This window comes from Cnephaeus nilssonii, assembly GCF_951640355.1.
Source record: "Cnephaeus nilssonii genome assembly, chromosome: 10".
Classification (NCBI taxonomy): Eukaryota; Metazoa; Chordata; class Mammalia; order Chiroptera; family Vespertilionidae; genus Cnephaeus; species Cnephaeus nilssonii.
The window spans coordinates 43304170-43325578 of NC_137081.1; the positions used below are offsets into that span (position 1 = coordinate 43304170).

At 41.7% G+C, this 21409-nt stretch overlaps 1 protein-coding gene across 3 annotated transcripts in view; it reads left to right on the forward strand.

The window, feature by feature from the left end:
* Positions 1 to 21409, forward strand: part of CHN1 (chimerin 1) — a 162978-nt gene that overhangs the window by 64774 nt on the left and 76795 nt on the right. The window contains exon 7 of one of the 3 annotated variants that reach the window (XM_079782394.1): positions 17652 to 17940. The exons of 1 other annotated variant lie outside the window; for it this stretch is intronic. In XM_079782394.1, the coding sequence (XP_079638520.1) occupies positions 17652 to 17940 (289 nt within the window). Of the gene's footprint in view, positions 1 to 17651; positions 17941 to 20682; positions 20760 to 21409 lie in introns of those variants that run through there. One more of the 3 variants, XM_079782395.1, reaches the window with a different exon arrangement.

Below are 21409 nucleotides of genomic sequence, written 5' to 3' on the forward strand. Positions count from 1 at the left end.
CCCATCACATCTCTGTGGCTGCCACTGCTGGCAGCGCAAGCCTCGGCCGGCCCTGGGCGGCTGGGCAGCCGCCATCCGAGGCTTGCCTGCACCTCGGGCCAGCCCTGGGCAGCTGGGGGGCTGAGGGCAGGTCCAGTCCCACTGTGCGCCTGCCACCCCTGGCTGGGCTGAAAGGACTGTGGGACTCCGGCGGCAGGCACAAGGAGCGGCTGCCACCACCCACCGCGGGGCTGAAAGAACTGGGGGATTCCGGTGGGGACTGAGGGGACTGGGCACCGCCATGTTTGTGATGGCATGATGGTCAATTTGCATACTCCCTCTTTATTAGATAGGATATATTGTATATATATACATATATATGATTTGAATATCAATATAACATAAAAGTATAATTTATACCATTTTAAGCATTAATATCAACAACCATTATTTATATGGTTGATATTTAACTAGTTAAAGTTTAACTAATTGAGTCTGACTTTTAAACAATAAATGTCATGAATTTTGAAGATGTGAAGAAAAGAGATTTGTGGTTTTCTTTTTTACAAACTTAACCTTTGTCATATTGAATACATAGAGAGGATAATCAGTTATGCAGCAGTATCCAAATCTGTTTACGGAATAGAAACCAGGCTCTTTATCAAGAGTATGTTTTTTCCTTATTAATTTTAGATTTGGCCTTTGTGACTTTTCATTTTTCAACTGATATGTTGAAGCCAAAAATAATTGAAGTCTTTATAAATGCCATGTAAGCATTCATAAATGTGACTTTAGAGTCCAATATAGGTGTTGTTTTCAGTGCATTGGTGAAGCCTTTTATTTTCCATTTCACCAGACAATATCTCTGTCGGGATTCAATCATATTCATGTCTGTCCTGTAACTAAAAATATTAGTAATTTTCAGTTCTCCTCAGTCAGAAATAATTTCTATTAGTTGAGCTGAGGGGAAAATGGACAGTTTCATATATATTCTATATAATAAAAGGCTAATATGCAAATAGACCGAACTGCAGAATAACCGAACAATGGTCGCTATGACATGTGCTGACCACCAGGGGGCATGTGCAGAGCATGGCGGAATTCGGCTGCAGCGGGATGCAGGAGAGCGCAGGGCATCAGACCAAGGCAGGGCGCTGGTCACTGTCATCGGGATGAGCCTCTGGTGGTTACTGAAAATTCCTTGCTCCTGTGTGCCGCAGTCCTGCCTGGCACTCGCACCTGCTGCCGGCGCCGGCCCCGCTCGCACCCGCTGCTGGCGCCCGGCACTGGTCCCAATCGCTTGGCGCCGTCAGCGGGTGTGAGCAGTGGCTTCCAGCCCCGATTGCCCCTGAGGGCTTCTCCACCTCCCCTTGCTCCTGAGGGGTGATTGGGGCAGTAGCCGCTCGCACCCACTGATGGCGCCGGCCCCAATCACTCCGTGCCATCAGCGGGTGCGAGCGGGGCTGGTATCGTCAGCGCGAGGGAGCGGCAGCAGCAGGAGCTGGGCTGCCGGCAAACATGGGACTGGGGGCTGTGGAGGGAGGGGCCAGGCGGGGGCGCAGAGGATGGGCCGAGACCCACCCCTGTGCCCACCGCAGCCTTGTGGCCCACAGTTACTTTTCAAGGTGCACGAATTTGTGCACTAGGCCTCTAGTGTATGGATAATTATAGTAGAATTTTTCAAATTTCTGAAACGTGCCACGGATAGAGAGGTTTTCTTATCCAAAGAGATGTACTGGTATTTGGATTTGCTAAGGAAAGGGTAGTCATGGGAGTTCCCTTGTACATAAGTCACTTTTCCCATGCTGCTTTCAAGATTCTTTCTTTGACTTTTGACAGTTTGATTATGTGTCTCGGTATGGACCTCTCTCAGTTCACCCTGGTTGAAGTTCTTTGAGCTTATTGAATTTGGGTGTCAGTTTCTTTCCTCTGATTTGGGATGTTTTCAGCCATTGTTTCTTCAGATAAGCTCTCTGTCCCTTCCTCCCATCTGCTAGGAGTTTCACTTTCCTTCCTTCATTCTTCTTTTCGTGGCTCTGTCTCAATAATTTGAAATGCCTTTTTTTCAATTTTGTTGAGTCTTCTGCTTGGTCAGGTCTGATGTTTAATATTTTTAATCTCTGTATTAATGAGCTTCAAATTTTGTTTTGTTCTTTTCTATCATTTCTATCTCTTTGTTGATCCTTTGGTTTTGTTCATGCATCATTTTCCTGATTTCATTTAGTTGTCTGTGCTCTGTTTCAGATAATTGAAATCCTTTAAGAAATTATTTTGAATTTTTTGTCAGGTCATTAATAGATCTGTTCCTCTGGGGTTGGTTTCTGGAGATTTATTTTTGTTCCATATATTGGGCCATGTTTCCCTGGTTCTTCATGATTTTATTTTATTTTATTGTTGAGTTTTATGCATTTTTAAAAACAGCCACTTATCCAAGTTTTTATAGGCTGACTTCATACAGAGGAAAACCTTCACTAATCAGCCCAGGTAAAGATTTGGGGGGCCAGGTAAAGATTTGGGGGGTGTTATGTGATTTCTCTGGGCTTGTGTGTGTGTGATTTACCCATTAGAGTGGTTGCCAGTTTGTCCTAATCTCTTATACCATTTGGTGTCTGTGGTACTGCAGGTTCCTTTTTACTCCCCTGGTTCTCAGTAGCCCCATAGGATCCAAAGTATGCCAGCTCCCTGTAAGCTCCCCAGATCAAGCAAGACAGATACCAGTCCCCTGGGCAGCTTTCTGCAAAGCTGGGCACATGTCCCACTCTTCTCCCTCCCTCATGAGGGAGAAGTAACAAGTTGTGCACCTTCTCCTGATTAATAAATCTGATTGCACCAAATCAAGCCAACGTTTTTCTGGGGCACCACAGGCTCTCTGCTGTTGCTGCAAGCTGCCCCTGCTTTCCCTTGCTTTCAGCACACCCCAGCACTCAAACTGCCAGTTCCATTAGCACTCTAAATTAGGCAAGATGGTAACCAGTTCTTTGGACGGCCCTCCGAAAAGCCAGAATTTTAGACACACGTTCCACTGTTCTCCCTGCCCCTCCTGCCAACACCCAGAGAGAAGCCACAAACCAAGCTGAGCTATGCTGACTTGAGGAAGGGGCAGTCGTGGATAAAATAAAAGAGCTCTTCTCCTCTGTTTCAGTGTAGTTGTTCTTGGCGTTGTGCTTTCCTGGGGTGCTACAATTTCTTAAATGGTTTCTGAAGATCTCATACAAGAATTTTGGTCCATATATTATTGCTAATTCAGTGTCTTTGAGGGGAACAGGGACTGGGACTTCCTATTCCTCCATCTTGCTCTTGTATAGTGTTTTTTATACACATGACCCTTATCAAATATACTGACTGGTTTGTCCTCCCTCCCACCCCTCCTTAAATTGTCCGGTGTACCCTGAGTCTAGGAGAACAGTTCTCTTATGAATATCTCATGTTGTCCTCAAGTTAAAATAGCTGCCCTGTGGCTCTTGTCATTGTTCGGAGGGAGTGTTCCTCCCTCCTCCTGATGCCCATCTGCTCCTTTCAGACAATTGTGTTAGCTTTTGGCTCTGCGTCTGCTTTCAGTGGTGGTCATTCTGCAAGCTACAGATTAACTCCTCTTGCGAGGTCTTTCAGAATTTTTCCTAAGGGTTGGAATAGATGTTTTCTGCCAGATTTTAAAGCTTGCTAAGAAATCTATCCACAAGTTAGGCATTTTTATTTTCAGGGATGGTACTTCCTCTTCAAGCTTATACTTGGTTCTCTCTCTACTGAATACATTTCTGCCTGGTACTGATCATATGGTTATTCATTTCTTTTCTGAAAAAATCTCCACATATTCCCTGAGTATACCTAGGAACAAGGTATCAGTAATACTCTATTTACATGGCTGTCTGTCCTTATAAATGAATTGAGGTATTCCAGGGTAGGAATTAAGTCTTATCTTGGTTTCCTTGAACATCATGCAGTGCTTGACATACAGTATATTGGGCTTATTTAATAAAATTGCATTGTCAGATTTAGAATTTTTCCCTATGATAAGGAACTAAATAAGGAACTAAAAAAAGCCATTTTCCCCATTCTATTTATTGCTCTTATCTAAGGATCTCTTAAGTGGACAGATATTTATGATTCCTTTGTTGTGTTACTCTAAAAGATACATAACCCAATTATTGGACTTTTAATGACTTTTTTGGCCCTGTGGTTCTAAATATAAATAAATAAGTACATATGGTTGTAGTTCAGAACATGGCTTTGCAATCAGACAGACAGTCCTGAATTCAAATCTATTTCCAACACTTTCTGAATGACTCAAAAATATTAAATAGAATTATTAAGATGAACACACACAGATATATTATAAGCTTTTTACTTATTAGCCAACAAATGCCAACTCTGGCTTTTCTGATCATTCTTTTTTTCCAACTAACAGATTGATTATATATGATGCCTAATGTCTTCCTTAGAGACAAGAAGCTACATAAAAATAACCCCAGAAACAGGCCCTGGCCGGGTAGCTTAGTTATTTAGAGTGTTGCCCCTATACACCAAGGTTGTGGGTTCAATTCCTGGTCAAGGTACATAGAAGAATCAACCAATGAATACATTAATAAATGGAACAACAAATTGATGTTTCTCTCTTAGTCTCTCTCTCTCTCCCTCCCTCCATCCCTTCCTCCTTTCCCTCTCTCTCTGAAAAAAATTAGTTTATTGCTTTTCACAGCTTGAAATCCTGATCTGGTTGTATTTAAAATCTGATGAGAACAGTATCTATTAGTTTAAAGTAAGTCTTTATATTAGAAACCAAGACAACTAAACACACAGGAATATATGCTGTAGAATTCCATTTATATAAAATGGTAGAAAATTATAGTGATAGGAAGTGTTTGGATAGGACAAGGGGCAGAAGAATAGGGTAAGGTGTAAAAGGACATGAGGCTACTTTGGGGGGTGTTGGAAATGTTCTGAATCTTGACTTTGAAAGTAGCAAATTAGAAGTTGATTTTAGTAATATAGTTAGATTCAAGTACTATCAGTTCAATAATTGGGGGCAATGTAGATCAGGGAGAGACAACTCAAAGCCTGTAGCAACCTCTGGGATAGTTCTGTATTCAGACACTAAAATTTTAGTAGTAGTATATACATGATAATGAACCTGAGTCTTCAGGTTGAAATTGTGGTTTGTATATGATTCTGAGAATTGTGCAGTTTATACAGAAATGATTAAATAAAAGCATTTTGTTGTTTAAAGGAATTAAATAGCAATCTGGAAGATAAGTATATGAAGGTATGTATTTGTTTTTGTAGTACACACCACTTGTGTACATGTGTAGAACTCTGCAAGGACTCACACACATATATAGCTCCATGCTTTTGTAGACTTTAGTGGCTTTTTATCTTTAAGTAGTAGACTCATGAAAATAAGATTTTATAAGCTTTTAGTGGGGCTGATCACCAACTCTTAAATAAGCCACATCTGTTAATTATACAAATAAATTGACCATCTCTGGACCTAACCTGGTTTTGCGAAGATTGTAATGTGTTTTACAATACTTTTTATAACTAAACATATATTTACTTATTGACTGGGCATAATACTTAATATTGTTTCTCTGATTTAATGAAAACAGAGGATAGCAGAAGTTACTAAAATTGATTCACTATATTAGAAAAGTTGTTTTTCATTTACTGCCAATTGTAATTATACTAGTAGAAAGCAGTTTCATGCTATACAGTTCATCACACGAAGAGCATTACAGTTCTGTATGTGACAAATACTGTATCATAATTATTGCTTTTTAAAAAATTACACCCAACAAAAGTCTAGTAATCTCAATTTTGGAAGGACTTTGTTACTCACATGTAGTTTTTTTAGAGTACTTTTTATTGTTATATTTAGGTGGCCAACTTAGAGGAAAGTATTAATGAAGTCTTTACTAATCTATTCAACAGCCATTTACTTAAGGCCTAATATGTGCCCAGCACTGTGCCAGTCTCTAGTGCTTTTAACAGTGAAACTAATAACTGATTCTTAAGCGCTCAGGGCTTGCTAGAGTGTTTGGACTTGTTCTTATAGGCAGTAGTGAACCATTAACAATTTTCAAGAGGGAAAAGGATGTCATAGGCTCTCTCTTGGAATAAACTTCAGTGTATGTAAGCAGAATGGGTGCAGTTTGCATAGATTCAGAAAGGTCAATCCTATCTAGTAAAAGAGTAATATGCAAATTGACCATCACTCCAACACACAAGATGGCCATCCCCATGTGGTCAAAGATGGCCGCCCCCATGTGGACACAAGATGGCCACCACAAGATGGCTGGCAGGGGAGGGCAGTTGTGGGGGGGGGGGAAATCAGGCCTTCAGGGGAGGGCAGTTGGGGGGGACCAGGCCTGCAGGAGAGGGAAGTTGGGAGGGACTAGGCCTGCAGGGGAGGGCAGTTGGGGGGGGAACCAGGCCTGCAGGGGAGAGCAGTTGGGGGGGACCAGGCCTGCAGGGGAGGACAGTTGGGGGCAACCAGGCTGGCAAGGGAGGGCAGTTGTGGCTTACCAGGCCAGCAGGGGAGGGCAGTTGTGGGTTACCGGGCCAGCAGGGGAGGGCAGTTGGGGGCGATCAGGCTGGCAGGGGAGGGCAGTTAGGGGCAATTGGGCTGGCAGGGGAGCAGTTAGGCATCGATCAGGCTGGCAGGGGAGTGGTTAGGGGGTGATCAGGCTGGCAGGCTTAAACGGGCAGTCGGGTCTAGGAAATCTTGAGGTTTCCCAGATTGGAGAGGGTGCAGGCTGGGCTGAAGGACAACTCCCCCCCCCCCATGCATGAATTTTATGCACCAGGCCTCTAGTCAGTAAATAACAGTTTAAGTATAAAGGGAGATTGAAGAATCTCATATAATTGTGAAAGTTTGGTAGGGTTGACTATGTGGGTGGTGGTAAAGGAATGGTTTGCTGAAGGGGAAGAAGATCTGAGAGGGTTGGTAAGTTTGGTTGGGGACCTGTTGAGTTGGCAGTGCTGAGGGAGGCCTCGGAGAAGGGTGTACATGAACACACGTTGGGCTGGGAGGCCTTCCAGGGAAAGACCATAGAGCAGTCCTATCAATGGAGAAAAAGAACCATTTTACTTTAAATAGTGAATTGAATTTTTTTATTTTCTTTTTTTTAGCCTACCTATTTTACTGTTGAGGAACTTGGACCTCTTCAGTTGCTGCATCTATAATGTAAGGGGATTGGATTAGATTGGCATTTCTCAAACTTTACACCACATAGGAATCACCTTGGGATCTTGTTAGCAAGGCAGATTCTGAACCTGAAGGTCTGGGGGGTGGGGAGGGTGGGACCCAGGGGCCTGGATTTCCAACAAACATTACCAAATTTATATATATACTAGAGGCCCGGTGCATGAAATTTGTGCATGGGTAGGGTCCCTAGGCCTATCTGGTGATCAGGGCCGATCAGGGCCTTCCGGCTGCTGGTCAGGGCCTTCCTTCATTTCACGCTGCCTCCTGGTGGTCGGTGCACATCATCGCGAGCGGTCAAACTCCTGGTCGGTCGAACACCTGAGGGGACAATTTGCATATTAGGCTTTTATTATATAGGACTAGGGGCTCGGTGCACGAAATTCGTGCACTGAGGGTCGGGGGTCCCTCTCATACTGGGAGCCCTCAGGGGATGTCCTACTGATGGCTTAAGCCCGCGCCCCACAGGGAGCGGGCCTAAGCCGCAGTCTGGCCTCCCTTTGTGGGAGGCAACCGGGCTGATCGGGGAAGGCACCAGCCCCTCCAGCTCCCTCTGATCACCGGCTCAACCCTGCCCAGGCCTGCCCAGACCGAAAGCCTCTTGGGCAGGAGCAGAAACCCAGCTCCCTGCGATCAATTGCAGGGGGTCCCCTCCTGCTCAGGCCGAAAGCAGACCCCCAGCTCCCTGTCCAGGCGATCAATCACAGGGGGTCCACTGGTGCACCAGGCCGAAGCAACCCCCAGCTCCCTGCGATCGATTGCAGGGGGTCTGCTCCGGCACCAGGCCAAAATCCTCCACCGGTGGCTTTTGGCCTGGGGCCGGAGCAGACACCCAGCTCCCTGTCATCAATCGCAGGGGGTCCGCTCATGCACCAGGCCAAAAGTCTGCTATCGATTGCAGGGGGTCTGCTTGTGCACCAGGCCAAAAGCCTCCACCGGAGGCTTCCGAAAGCCTCCACTGGAGACTCGGCCTGGTGCCGCAGCGGACACCCAGCTCCCTGCTATCGATTGCAGGGGGTCCACTCGTGCACCAGCTCCCTGCTATTGATTGCAGGGGGTCTGCTCCCTGCTGTCAATTGTAGGGGGTCTGCTCCGACACCAGGCCAAAAGCCTCCGCCAGAGGCTTTCAGCCTGGTACTGCAACGGACAACCCCAGCTCCCTGCTATCAATTGCAGGGGTCTGCTCCAGCACCAGGCCGAAAGCCTCCGGGGCCGGAGCAGATACCCAGCTCCCTGTCATCAATCACGGGGTCCGCTCGTGTACCAGGCCAAAAGCCTCCGCTGGAGGTTTTCAGCCTGGTGCCGGAGCGGACCCCGGCTCCCTGCAATCCGTTGCAGGGGGTCCGCTCAGGGTGCCTATGTATGCAAATTAACCGCCATCATGGTTGGGTTTATTTGCATACTTGCTCTGATTGGCTGGTGGGCATGGCTTGGCTGATTGGCGTGGCTGGCGGGCGTGGCTTGTGTAGCGGAGTGATGGTTAATTTGCATATTACTCTTTTATTAGAGAGGATATTTAAAAACAAATTTATATTCTTAAGTTCCGTAGTATAACACATCTGTAGGGATTCTGTTTCTGATTGATTTTCTTCTAGACTAAGGCTATTGACTGTTGTTTGGAAACTCCATTCTTTGCTTTCTTTTTTAAAAAAAATAGATTTATTGTAAAATAAAACATACAGAAAAGTATATAAAAATGTATATTTTTAAATGTATTACATTTAAAATATGTAAACTATATAATGCCTACTACATCAAGATATAATAATAGTTAGAAATTTCCTGTTTCCCTTTCTTATCATTATCTCTACTTTCCACACTATTATTAACCACTCTACTCACATTATAGTTATCTTTTAAATGTTTTTTTTATAGTCTTACCATACATATATACATTCATATATAATGCTGTTGGTTTTTGCCTGCCTTTATACTTTATATATTTGAGTGACACTGTATGTATTCTTTTGTGTTTTGTTCTTTTTTTTCAACATTTAAAAAATTTATCCATGTTGTTGAATGTATGTTTTCCTTGCTGTATAGTATTTCCTTGCTGTACAGTATTTCATTGTATTAGGGTTCTCTAGAGAAGCAGAACCAATAGGATGGTGTGTATGTATATATATGTATATTTGTATATCTATACTAATAAAAAGGTAATATGCTAATTAGACTGGGAGACTGGTCATCTTCCTACCGTCCGACTTCCTTCCGGACAAAGCCATGGTGGTGGGGGCTGAGGCAGAGGTGGTTAGGGGCCATCAGGCTGGCAGGGGAGGGCAGTTGGAGGCCATCAGGCTGGCAGGGGAGCAGTTAGGTAGCGATCAAGCCGGTAGGCAGGCAAGTCGGACATCCCCCGAGCAGGCCCAGATTGGAGAGGGTGCAGGCCGGGCTGAGGGATGCTCTCCCACCCCCCCAGTGCATGAATTTTGTGCATGGGTGGGGGTCCCTCAGCCTGGCCGGCTGGAGGAAGAGACCACGGGAGCTTGGCCAGCTGGTAGGGAGGGACCGCAGAATGTTGGCTGTGGGAGTGAACTGACCCCCAGTGGGCAGCTCCTGCGTTGAGCATCTGCCCTCTGGTGGTCAGTGCGCATCATAGCAACCAGTGGTTTGGTCATCGGTCTCTTAGGCTTTTATATGTGTGTGTATATATATATAATTTATATATATGTATTTTATATATTTATATAGTATATATATATAATCCCCTCTAATAAAATGGTAATATGCAAATTACCATCACTCCGCTACATAAGCCACGCCCACCAGCCAAGCCACGCCCACCAGCCAATCAGGGCGAGTATGCAAATTAACCCCAATCCAAGATGGCTACAGCCACAGACAGCAAGGTTTCCCAGGTAACAGAGTAAGCCAAGCTTTCCATAGCCGTTGCAGGCCTAAGCCTCCACTCAAGCTACAAAGTTTCAATTATAGAAGGTAAACAAATTCAAACAAATGGCGGCAGAATGGAGCTTGAGAGAGCAGGCCAGGGTTGCCGGCAGCAACAGGGGAAGCAAAGCTTTCCGCACACCCTGGCCGGGCTCACCCGCTTAAGGCTACAAAGTTTCAATTGTAGAAGGTGAATTAGCTGCCACAGAAATGGCTGCCACCCCGGAGGGAACAGCAGGCTTGGCTCCGCTCCAGGCTACAAAGTTTCAATTGTAGAAGGAAAATAAATTCCAGATACCAGGGCCTCTGCTTGGGTTGCCAGGGGGCGTGGCCGGCCTGCAAACCACCACAGGCCCCTCGCTCAGGCTGCCCCACACCCCAAGGGAACCCCCACCCTTATCTGTGACATCCTTCAGGGCAAACCAGCTGGCCCCCACCCCTGTACCAGGCCTCTATCCTATCTAATAAAAGAGTAATATACAGATTGATCATCACTGCAACACACAATATAGCTGCCCCCATGTGGTCAAAGATCCTGCCCCCATGTGGACACAAGACGGCCACTACAAGATGGCCAGCAGGGGAGGGCAGTTGGGAGGCACCCGGCCTGCAAGGGAGGGCAGTTGAGAGGGACCAGGCTTGCGAGGGCAGTTGGAGATGATCAACCCTGCAGGAGAGGGCAGTTAGGGGTGACCAGGCTGGCAGAGGAGGGAAGTTGGGGGCAAACAGGCTGGCAGGGGAGCAGTTAAGCATCAACCAGGCTGGCAGCGGAGTGGTTAGAGGGTGATCAGGCTGGCAGGCAGAAGCGGTTAGGGGCAATCAGGAAGGCAGGCAGGCAAGCAGTTGGGAGCCAGCAGTCCTGGATTGTGAGAGGGATGTCCAACTGCCCGTTTAGGGATCCGACTGCCCACCGGGATCGGGCCTAAACGGGCAGTCGGACATCCCTCCAGGAGTCCCAGATTGGAGAGGGTACAGGCTGGGCTGAGGGACAACCCCCCACCGTGCACAAATTTCGTGCACCTGGCTTCTAGTATGTTTATAAACATCTCTAAAGGGATTTATTACTAGGAATTGGGTCACATGATTGTGGAGTCTGGCAAGTCCAAATCTGTAGTGTGAGTTGGTAGACTCAAGACCCAGAAGAGCCGGTGGTGCATATAAAGTCCAAAGTCCTGGATAATTCCCTCTTGTTCAGTGAGGTCAGTCTTTTTGTTTTATTTAGCCCTTCAGTGGACTGGATGAGGTCCACCCAATTAGGGAGAGCATCAGCTTGACCCAGAGTTCAGTGATTTCAATGTTAATGTCATCTGAAGCACCCTCCAAGTTCACATATAAAATTAACCAGCACAGTATGTATATCACTTTTTTTTTTAAACTGGGAATTTATATGATTTCTAGGTTTTGAACATTGCTGCTTGCTGTGTGTGTGTGTGTGTGTGTGTGTGTGTGTGTGTGTGTGTGTGTGTCCCTTAGTGTGCATAATCACTCATACTGTCTGGGACATTACCCAGGATTGCTGGGTCACAGGGTATGCATTTATTCAACTTTACTAGATAATCTAAAACCTTGCTGTAAAGCAGTATACCAGGTGTTGATTACATTAGAGATTCTCTTGCTTCTGCTTGGTGTTGTCAGACTTGTTAAATGTTGCCATTCTGAGGATTTAACTTGCACTTACTGGGCTACTGATTGTGCACCTTTTCATGTTTACCCTCTTGGTGTGGGTATATTTTGTTTACTGTATATGTTAGTGTTCTTCAGTAATTTCTTTAATTATCTCTTTGATTTCTTATCCTTCTATTTTCTCTTTCCAGAATTCCTATTATTTAAATGTTGGACTACCTGGATTGATTATCTTATTTTTTTCTCTCTTATTTTTCATCTTTTTGTCTTTTTTCTCTTCTTCAGTATTTTCTCAACTTTATTTTTATTATTCTTTTAAGATTTTCATTTATGACACATTTTCTTTTTTCTAATTATTTTTCTATGTATTCTATATGTATGTATTTTTTACAGCATCCTAATGTTTCTTGCTAAATCCTTAAGAATAGATATGGGAAATATTCTACCTCTGTTCTGGTGAGCATGCTGATAATTAAATGTTTTTCATCTCCTTGCATGGTTTGTTTCCTTTAGCTTGCTTTCTTTTTCTTTGTCCTTCATGAGGGAGATTTTTCTTATATGTCAAGTGGTCCTTGGCTAATGGCTCATATTTAAATTCATTTGGCACTAAAAAGCTGACCAGCAGTTCTGAGAGCTTGAGAGAAGCCTGCCAAGTATAATGTTATGTCTCTATTCTCAAGCCTTTCACTCTCTTATCAGGAAAATACAGGCCTTCTGAGAACCTGGGGGGAAGAAAGACTGAGGTCTCAGTCTTTAGCATTTAAAACTTTCACTTAGTTTTCAGGGTTGTACGTCTGCCTTCAACTTTTCCCCATGTTCCTCCACTCAGCTCTTCTTCTTTTAGCCTACATAGAAAACAGAACTAAGTTTTCCACCAGAGTGGGGATGGGCGGCACGGGCACAGGGTTGGGGAGGGTGGGGGAATATCTAACTGCTTCTTAAACAGACTTCAGCCAATCCTTCTGTATCAGTGCCAGAGCCTCCTGCTACCATTTTGGAGGTGTAGGTAGGCACATGGGTTTGTTTCTTTCCTGAGATGATTTATCCCACCAAGGGACTGTTGTCATGAGTTCACATATTTTAATACTTTTGCCCACTTTACCATCCAAAAGTAAATAGCAATATAGACAAAAGTATCCTAATAACAGGTTTAGATACAGAAAATATTTAAAAATTGTATATAGCTATGTTCTCTCTTCCTTAGCCTTTCTTAGTGTTTAAGTGAATGCCTCATCATATTCTTGTCTCAGTTTTTTAAAAGTTTATCTTTATTGTTGAAAATATTACAGATGTCCCCTTTGTTTTTTTCTCCCCATTGACCCCCTCCACCCTGCACCCTCCCCTCCCAAGCCCTCACCACAATCATGTCTACGTCCAAGGGCTATGCATATATGCATATAATTTCCCCAGTTAATCTCTCCCTCCATTCCCATCTTGTCTCAGTTTTAACCTTCCTTCTGAGGGTATGTTTATGATTAGATGAATTTATGAGATATTTGTATTTCACTATTAGATTAGTTTCTTTGACTCTGATAAACAATACACAAATATATATTATAAATAGAATTGTTTGTGGGTTGGTTTCTGGAAATAGTTCTAACATTTTATTGTTAACTTAGACAAGTGTGTTGTATATGTTTTGTTTTCTGTTTGTTAACAGAAAACATCTGTTAGCTTGGAGCTTTCCTTTGAAGAGATACTTCCAAATATTTTGGCCCAAATCAGAACTAATTCTTGGTTTTAGAAAAAGTAAAGTATAACCCCAAAGGCTATTCTTTATACATATTTTTATCACTTTGTACCTCTAAGAACAAATTTTAAAAATATATTTTTAATTGTTGGTAGTATGACAGATATCTCCCATGAAAATTTTCCCATAGATTTTTTTATGATTATAATTTACTTGCTAAAAAATAGAAAGGATGGTATTAAGGGTTTTGTTCACTTTTTAAAGCTGGATCTTAGAATTATGTATTTTGAAATTCATCTGAATGCAACTGGGCACAGCATTAAACAGTTCTTTAAAACATGAAAACCAAGACCCAGAACCCTGGAGAAAAGACATTCTTTCTAGAAAGTGGTAATTATGTGCAACAGTAGCAGTTCAAAGCAGATTATCCCAATCTCTCTCCCCCCCTCCCCCCCCCTCTTTTTTTCTATTTAACATTTGGGATGGTTATCTTGTTGAACTTTATCTGGGTGAGAGTTGGCCTGTACAGTTTCAAACATGCTCACCAAAGAATAAACAGCTATTTAAAAAGCAAGGGCAGAGGCAGATAATAAATATAAGAAAAATGAAAAGAAAAATTTCCTATAAAAGTGGAGAGAAAGTGGTTTAGCTTAAACAGTTTTTACAAATCAGTGCTCTGTAATCTAGAGTTCAGCATTGTCACTAGACCATTTAACATGTCCCACTTTCAAAATGAGTATATTTACTGACTTTTCTCCTTTAAATTCAGAGACCTAACTCCCAAGGCACACTGGCAAGGTTCTCCTTGCTTCTCTCCTCCTCCCCTTTGCACTGTGTTGTAGTCCACTCTGTTGAACCAAGTAGTATACACGCTTATTCAGGAACACCCAGAAGAAAAATTCGCAAAGAGCTCTTGCCTTTTTTTTTTTTACTGTAAAATCAATCAGTGCAGAGATGTTCCTATACAACCAGTGTTACCAGTTATTTATTGGACCCCTTCAGTGCATATTTACTAAGCATCTTTTTTGTTTTACTTTATTGTTTGCTAACTCATTCTGTCACTCTCTGCAGTGGCCTAAGCCAACAGAGGAGGAGAAAGGGGATCACCATTCATTGAACATACTATATACTTAGCTTTTACTTAAACATTCTTATGCAATCCTCACAACCATAGGGGTAGGGTGATATATTATTCCTATTTTCAAGCTGCAGAATCTGAAAAATGATTTTCCCCAAATCACCCAGCTAAGAAGTGACAGGTCCAAGATTTAACATTAATCTGTCTGATGCCAAAGCCTAAGGTTTTCTACTAACCCCCAGGACTTGCCTGTCCTTGGCCTAACCCTTTTTCAAGACTGCAAGGGTGCTTTTGCATTTGGACATAAGCAGTAGTTCTCAGATCTTACGTAAGCTTAGGTGTGTGCGCGCTTATTAAGAGATCTTATTAAGCAGTGAGTTTCTTGATTTTCAGTTGAGGGAGATAGTGGATTCACATGGTTTTATGAATCACTATAGAAATAACTTTTCTATATGAGAATAAAGTTATATACATTTTTAAATTGCTTTTTATAAACCAATCCAAACATTAACTTTTAAAATTTCAGCATCTCATCTTGTCTTTGTATTAATTAACTTGTTTTTGTTTATCTATTTCCCATTGATATTATCAAGGAAATAGAAACTTTATTATGAACTAACTAATATTTAATATCGATCCTGGTGTTTTGTTAACTGTTTGTAGAATAAATGACAACTGTGAGTGGTAAACTTCTGTAAGGGAGGATTCTTTCTTTGCCTTTAGATTGGGCATCTCCCTTTTATGGCTCTCTCTTGTAGAATAGACACAGCCATTCACCACCTCACTCAAAGATTTTCTATCATGACTTTCAGATCAGGGAAGGGGAGGAGTCCCTATCTGTCTGCACTGTGGTGTTAATCTTTATGTAACTTCCAAAGTAAAAGAGAGGACAGTACAGAGTAGGCAAAATAAAGTGTGTGGTTCCTTTAGTAAAAGTAATACAATTTTTCTTTTACAAAATCATAATTTTAAAATGGACATTCATATTTTTGTCCTTTGAAGTTAAGTTTTAATCAACCCATATTGTAAGTTCTTTATTAGTTATCTGATCAGCTCCCTTAAGATTGGAAGTCTGATGGATCTGAAAGTCAAGAGCTCTAGTGTGGGCTGAGGAGGAATTGGGAATCGTGCATGGGGTCTCTTGAAGTCACTATGAGAATGAGAAAAGTCAGACTTCTTAGTCTTTTTCATCCAATAATCTAGAGGTAGACAGAAAATCCTCTTCTTGGATGGATTAGAAATAGCCCCCTTGGCAAGTATCAGGAAGTCACCCAAACTTCTCCTCTTGCAGTCTAACCATTCCAACCCAGGTGAGGCCAGCTTCCCTCTGTCCTGTGCCCCCAGACCTCTCAGATTTCAGGAGACAATTGAGTGATAAACGCCTCTGCCATGGCTTGGATAGTCTTTATTTTAAAGTGCTGAACCCACTGTGGAAATGCCCGTTGAAAATCATAAGCCCCTACAGGAGTAAGATGGTCTGAAATGGGAAGGGATTTCACGTTAAACAATGTTGTGTTTACTGGTTTAAGAACTTATAAAAGCTATATTGTAGCTTTCCATGTTGATTTCTCAATAACAGATAATATACATTGACAAAGAGGAAATAATAAAGCAGCATGTTAAACTGTAAAAAAAAAATTATATTTAACTTTGGTGTAGAAGTTTTACCTTCTAATTTTTTAGACTTACATTATAATGAAAATTTACTTGGGAGAAATAATCTTTAACATTAGAGGAAAATGGAGAATGGGAAAGTAGAATTATTTGGGTCATTCACTTGAGTGTGAATCAAATTTAATTGCTTCTAAAGAACCAAAAAGTGAATAAATTTTATTTTAGAAAAGGACCAGCCTGGATAGAATGTTGGGTTTTAGATTAAATAATTATTAAAGTCTAGTTTGAACTACAGAAACAGATACCTCAGGACGTTGTAAATAATGATTTTGTTAATTTTTTAAAGGACACATTAAAAGGAAAATCTTAAGTTTCTAACACCTGTCCTTCTGGAATAAAACCTATACCAGAATAATATTTTGCATAAGTTTGTAGTTCTATTTAAATACTTTATCTTAGTATCAAGCAGGGTGTGATTTTAGTACTTTAGTTTACCTCTGTTCTGTGTATTTTTAACAGTGAAATTAAATGTATTCTTGATGATTTGTTTAGTTTTTAATTCCGTTCACTCAGGGCTATCGTTGGGAGACCACGTTGCTAGTCCTTGGTGCCTTTTGGCATCAGCTTTTATTAAAGTCAGTGCACATTCTTGCCTTTGTCTTGCAAGGACACTGGTGTTATTCATGCCAAGTTGGATCCATTTCTGAGGTGTGCTGCAGGAAGCAAAATACTGAAATTATCATAAAACTAAACCATTCTTCTCCGGATTTTAAAATATGTAATCACAACGTAACTCAGAAGTGAGAACAGAATTTCTAGAGTCCAATAGTTTTTTACTTATTTGCCAGATATAGGGTGTCCCAAAATGTATACATACACTTCGAATAATTATAAAGGCAGTGTTTATGAAAATGTCTCATTTTCATTTAATAGCTACCAGCTGTTGCAAACATTTCTTGCCCAGACTCAACAAGCAGACACAAGAAAATGACTTTGTAAAATGGAGGAGCAAGTCCATGACCTTTGGCTAGGAATAGCAAAAGTATGTTTCTGTTGTCATCCTGTCCACTGTGTGATAGGTTCTGTAATCACTTCTACTTTACATGAAGGCTGGCATCATGCTCAGGTGAGCTCTAAATGGAGCTTTCCCATCAAAAGACATTAATGCTGGTGTCTAAAGTACATTGAATATTTTTGTTGATCAACATGAAGAGAACATGTTAATATAGAAATTTCATGTATTATGGAGTTGACCAATTGAATATTGAATGTGTTCGAATAGGATAGGAGGTTTATTTTCCTGTTTTTCTTATTAGCATACTGAAGTGGCTTAAAAGATAAATAAGAACAAATTTTTCCTTATAGGGTGGGCATATTTTTGGATAGTTATCCCTAGTCATTGGGGATTCACTCTTTGTGTTCAAAAGTTTAATTTTCTATATTCCAGACGATTCATAGAGATTAGCCGTAGTTCATTTTACAAACAAAGCCACACAGACAAATAGTGTGTTTTTTTTCTTTCAGAAAGAATTTACGTGGTTACTTTTCTTAAAAACATCTTTCCCATTTCATTGAGGCAGATTTGGAAGTCAAACCAGAAACTTCAGGCTCTACTACGATGGAAAGCACTTCGTTGGGGAGAAGCGCTTTGAGTCCATCCACGATCTGGTGACTGATGGATTGATTACTCTCTATATTGAAACCAAGGCAGCAGAATACATTGCCAAGATGACGATAAACCCAATATATGAGCACATAGGATACACAACCTTAAACAGAGAGCCAGCATACCAAAAACATATGCCAGTCCTGAAAGAGACACATGATGATAAAGATTCTACAGGCCAGGATGGGGTGTCAGAAAAAAGGGTAAGCTACCGTGAAACCACACTTTACCTTCTTCTCTTTGGGGTCCTTGTGAGAAAGCCACCACTGCCAGCAGAGATGGCCTGCTCCACAGTGCTTTGGAAGGATGTGTGTTTTCCTTAGTGTCTGGTTTCAGTGGTCCTGAGCTTTGCATGTATCTAATTCACATTTAGTTGTATTTTTGTACTCCTATTTACTTCCTATTTTATCAGTTTCACAGTTTTAAAAATATTTCCTAGTAAAAAAGTTCAGGGGTTTTGTTCAGAAGCATAACTTATGGTCAAGAAAAGATAGCTATATTACATAAGAGATTGATTGTTTTTTATTTCCCTTAAAGATAATTCCCCATAGAAATAGTTCTGTTATTTATAAAAGTGATATATATCCATATTTTAAAAATATATTATTAAATTAAGTTTATTAATAACTCATACTATTTTGATAATGAGGAGGATTTATTTCATTGTGGACTCTTAGGAAATAATTGAATCAGGAAGATTTACTTTTATTAATTATAAGAGCATTTCAGTTTTCATTTTTTAATTATAATGTATTTAAGGTTAACATCAGAGGTTTTCATTCCTTGACACTAAGATTATTTTACTTTAAAAATTGTCCCTGGTCTTCCCTCCATTACAAGAAAAAGGGTGAATTTCCTGATGTTTTATATCAGGGATGGGGAACGTATGGCCTGAGGGCCGTGTAAAGCCTGAGAAACCATTTTGTCTGGCCCTGCCAAGGCATTAAGGATGAGGCTAATTTTTAAGTTGATAATTTTGTATGGCCTTCAAATGATGTTATAAATATCCAAATGCCCCTTGGCATAAAAAAGGTTCTTCAACCCTATTTTATATTGAGTGGGATTTAGTTGGGGGAATTTTTATGTATTTTTATTGGAATCATGTTAATTTGATATATTTTTGAGAATCTTTAGTTGCTATGTTAAAGAAATGTATTGTGAGCTTGGATTCTGTCATGAAATAGATTTATGTGCAGATTTTTCTATTTTACCAGTTGAGTGAATCTCAGCAAGTTACTTAACTTTCGTGTGCTTTGATGTACTTATATGTAAAGTTGTAATAATAATAATAAAGTTGTAAGGATTGATTGAAGGAGATAGTATGTGTAAAATAATCAAACAGTGCTAGGCACATAGTAAGCACTCAATATGAATTTGGTGATAAGAGTAGTATTATAACAACCTCAAGGCAGCATCATAAAATACTTCCAGTTATCTTGGAGTATTTAGATACAGAATGGAAATTTAAAATGTTCATTTTCAGTCCAAATTTTAGTTTCTGGCAGGTCTTAGAGTAGCATTTTGTGGCTACAGAGAAACAAACATCTTAAATTATAGACTATAGAAAATTTGTAGAAAATGGTTTTTAATTTACCCATATTTGTTAGGAACCACAAATCTTTTTGGGAAGTGACCAGAATTTAGAATCCTAAGTGCATGCTATATTTAATTTTCTTTTCACTCTCTAGTTCCCATTTTCTCACTTTGTTTTTTCCCCATTCATGACATTTTTCAATAATGCTTATATTTAGACTAGAGGCCCAGTGCACAAAATTCGTGCACGGTGGGGGGGTGTCCCTCAGCCCAGCCTGCACCCTCTCCAATCTCGGAACCCTTGAGGGATGTCGGGCCTAAACGGGCAGTCGGACATCCCTCTCACAATCCGGGACTGCTGGCTCCCAACTGCTCGCCTGCCTGCCTTCCTGACTGCCCCTAACCGCTTCTGCCTGCCAGCCTGATCACCCCCTAACCACTCCCCTGCCAGTCTGATTGATGCCTAACTGCTCCCCTGCCAGCCTGATTGCCCCTAACTGCCCTCCCCTGCAGGCCTGGTCACCCCTAACTGCCCTCCCCTGCAGGCCTGGTCCCCCCCCCCAACTGCTCTCCCCTGCAGGCCTGGGTCCCTCCCAACTGCCCTTCCCTGCAGGCCTGGTTGCCCCCAACTTCCCTCCTCTGCCGGCTTGGTCACCCCTAACTGCCCTCCCCTGCAGGCTTGATTGCTCCCAACTGCTCTCCCTTACAGGCCTGGTCCCTCCCAACTGCCCTCCCCTGCTGGCCATCTTGTGGTGGCCATCTTGTGTCCACATGGGGGCAGCCATCTTTGACCACATGGGGGCAGCCATCTTGTGTGTTGGAGTGATGGTCAATCTGCATATTACTCTTTTATTAGATAGGCTATCTAATACTGTTATTACATTTTATGCAGATGTGCTTGAATATTCTAAGTGAACATTTGTGAAATATTAAAAAATATATACATGTGAGTCTTTCAAAGTTGATCAGCCTAATAATAACCTTTGCAAATGTGTTCTCCATATACTTTTTCATCATCAAGGAACTTAATCTAAAAACACTTAGCTGTTTAACATTGGGCTAGTCACTTAACTTCTTGGGACCTGGGCGATCCCTTCCACACAGTGAAAATAATATTCACAAGTAGCAAGAGTCTGAGGGAGAGAGTGCCTAGAAGACCCTTTTAGCTCTAGCATTCGCGGTTCCCCATGTATTCTGGCCACATTACATGTCACATTACCTGGGTTTTCTCCTGCTGATGGCCAGTGATAGCTACATAAAGTGAAATGGTTGGCACTGGAAAATACCTGTCTCCAGTAGTACGTAATTAAGAATCAGTTTTTAAAAATACCCTTTGCTTTAAACTGCATGCATCTTAAATCTAGTTGGCTCAAAATCTACTTACTCAAAAATAGATTTATTTTATTTACAGGTGTCATCCAACAGGACAGGGATGATGACCTGTTCAACAGCTTGAAACACTGATTCCCTGTCAGAGTGGATGACATTTGTAAGTAAAGACAATCACGTTTAACTGATTTAAGTACCTATTGACACAAGTATAGTTTAATAAATATTTCACTGGGTCCTGAATAGCTAAAGCCCCTCTTGTTCATGACTCCTTTTTCTCAGAGGCAAGAAGTGTTGCTTTGCAGGAGTTCGTGTGCTGTGGTGGAAAGGACACTAGTGTTAGAGTAAAGAGCTGGGTTCTACTAGTAGTTCTACAGGAATTGACTGTATGTGTCGCTTTGGGCATGCTCTTCGGTGAGACTGCATTTCCCCACCTTTCATAGGAGGGCTCTGGACTAGGTGATCCCCAGTATGGCTCCTACAGTGTGTGATCCTCAAGGAGTGCAGGTGGTGTAGGGGCGATGACACAGTACCCGAAAGAGCACGTTAGCGTGGTCTTGAAAGGAGACGTCTGTTTTTAGCTTGCATTAAGTTAAAAAAATTTTTTTTTGCTTAGTTCAGGTTAGGATTACTCAAGTCATTTTAATAGACTTTCTAAATTCAGAGTTTTGTTCTTGCAAAATGGCTTTTTGCCCTTCGTGTAAAAGATTTGTTTCCAGACTACTTAATGCTGTAAAAATAAATATTTCTTTAGGAATAAGGATAACCAAAAATTTAAGTTTATAAATTCATTAACTTCAGGGATAAATT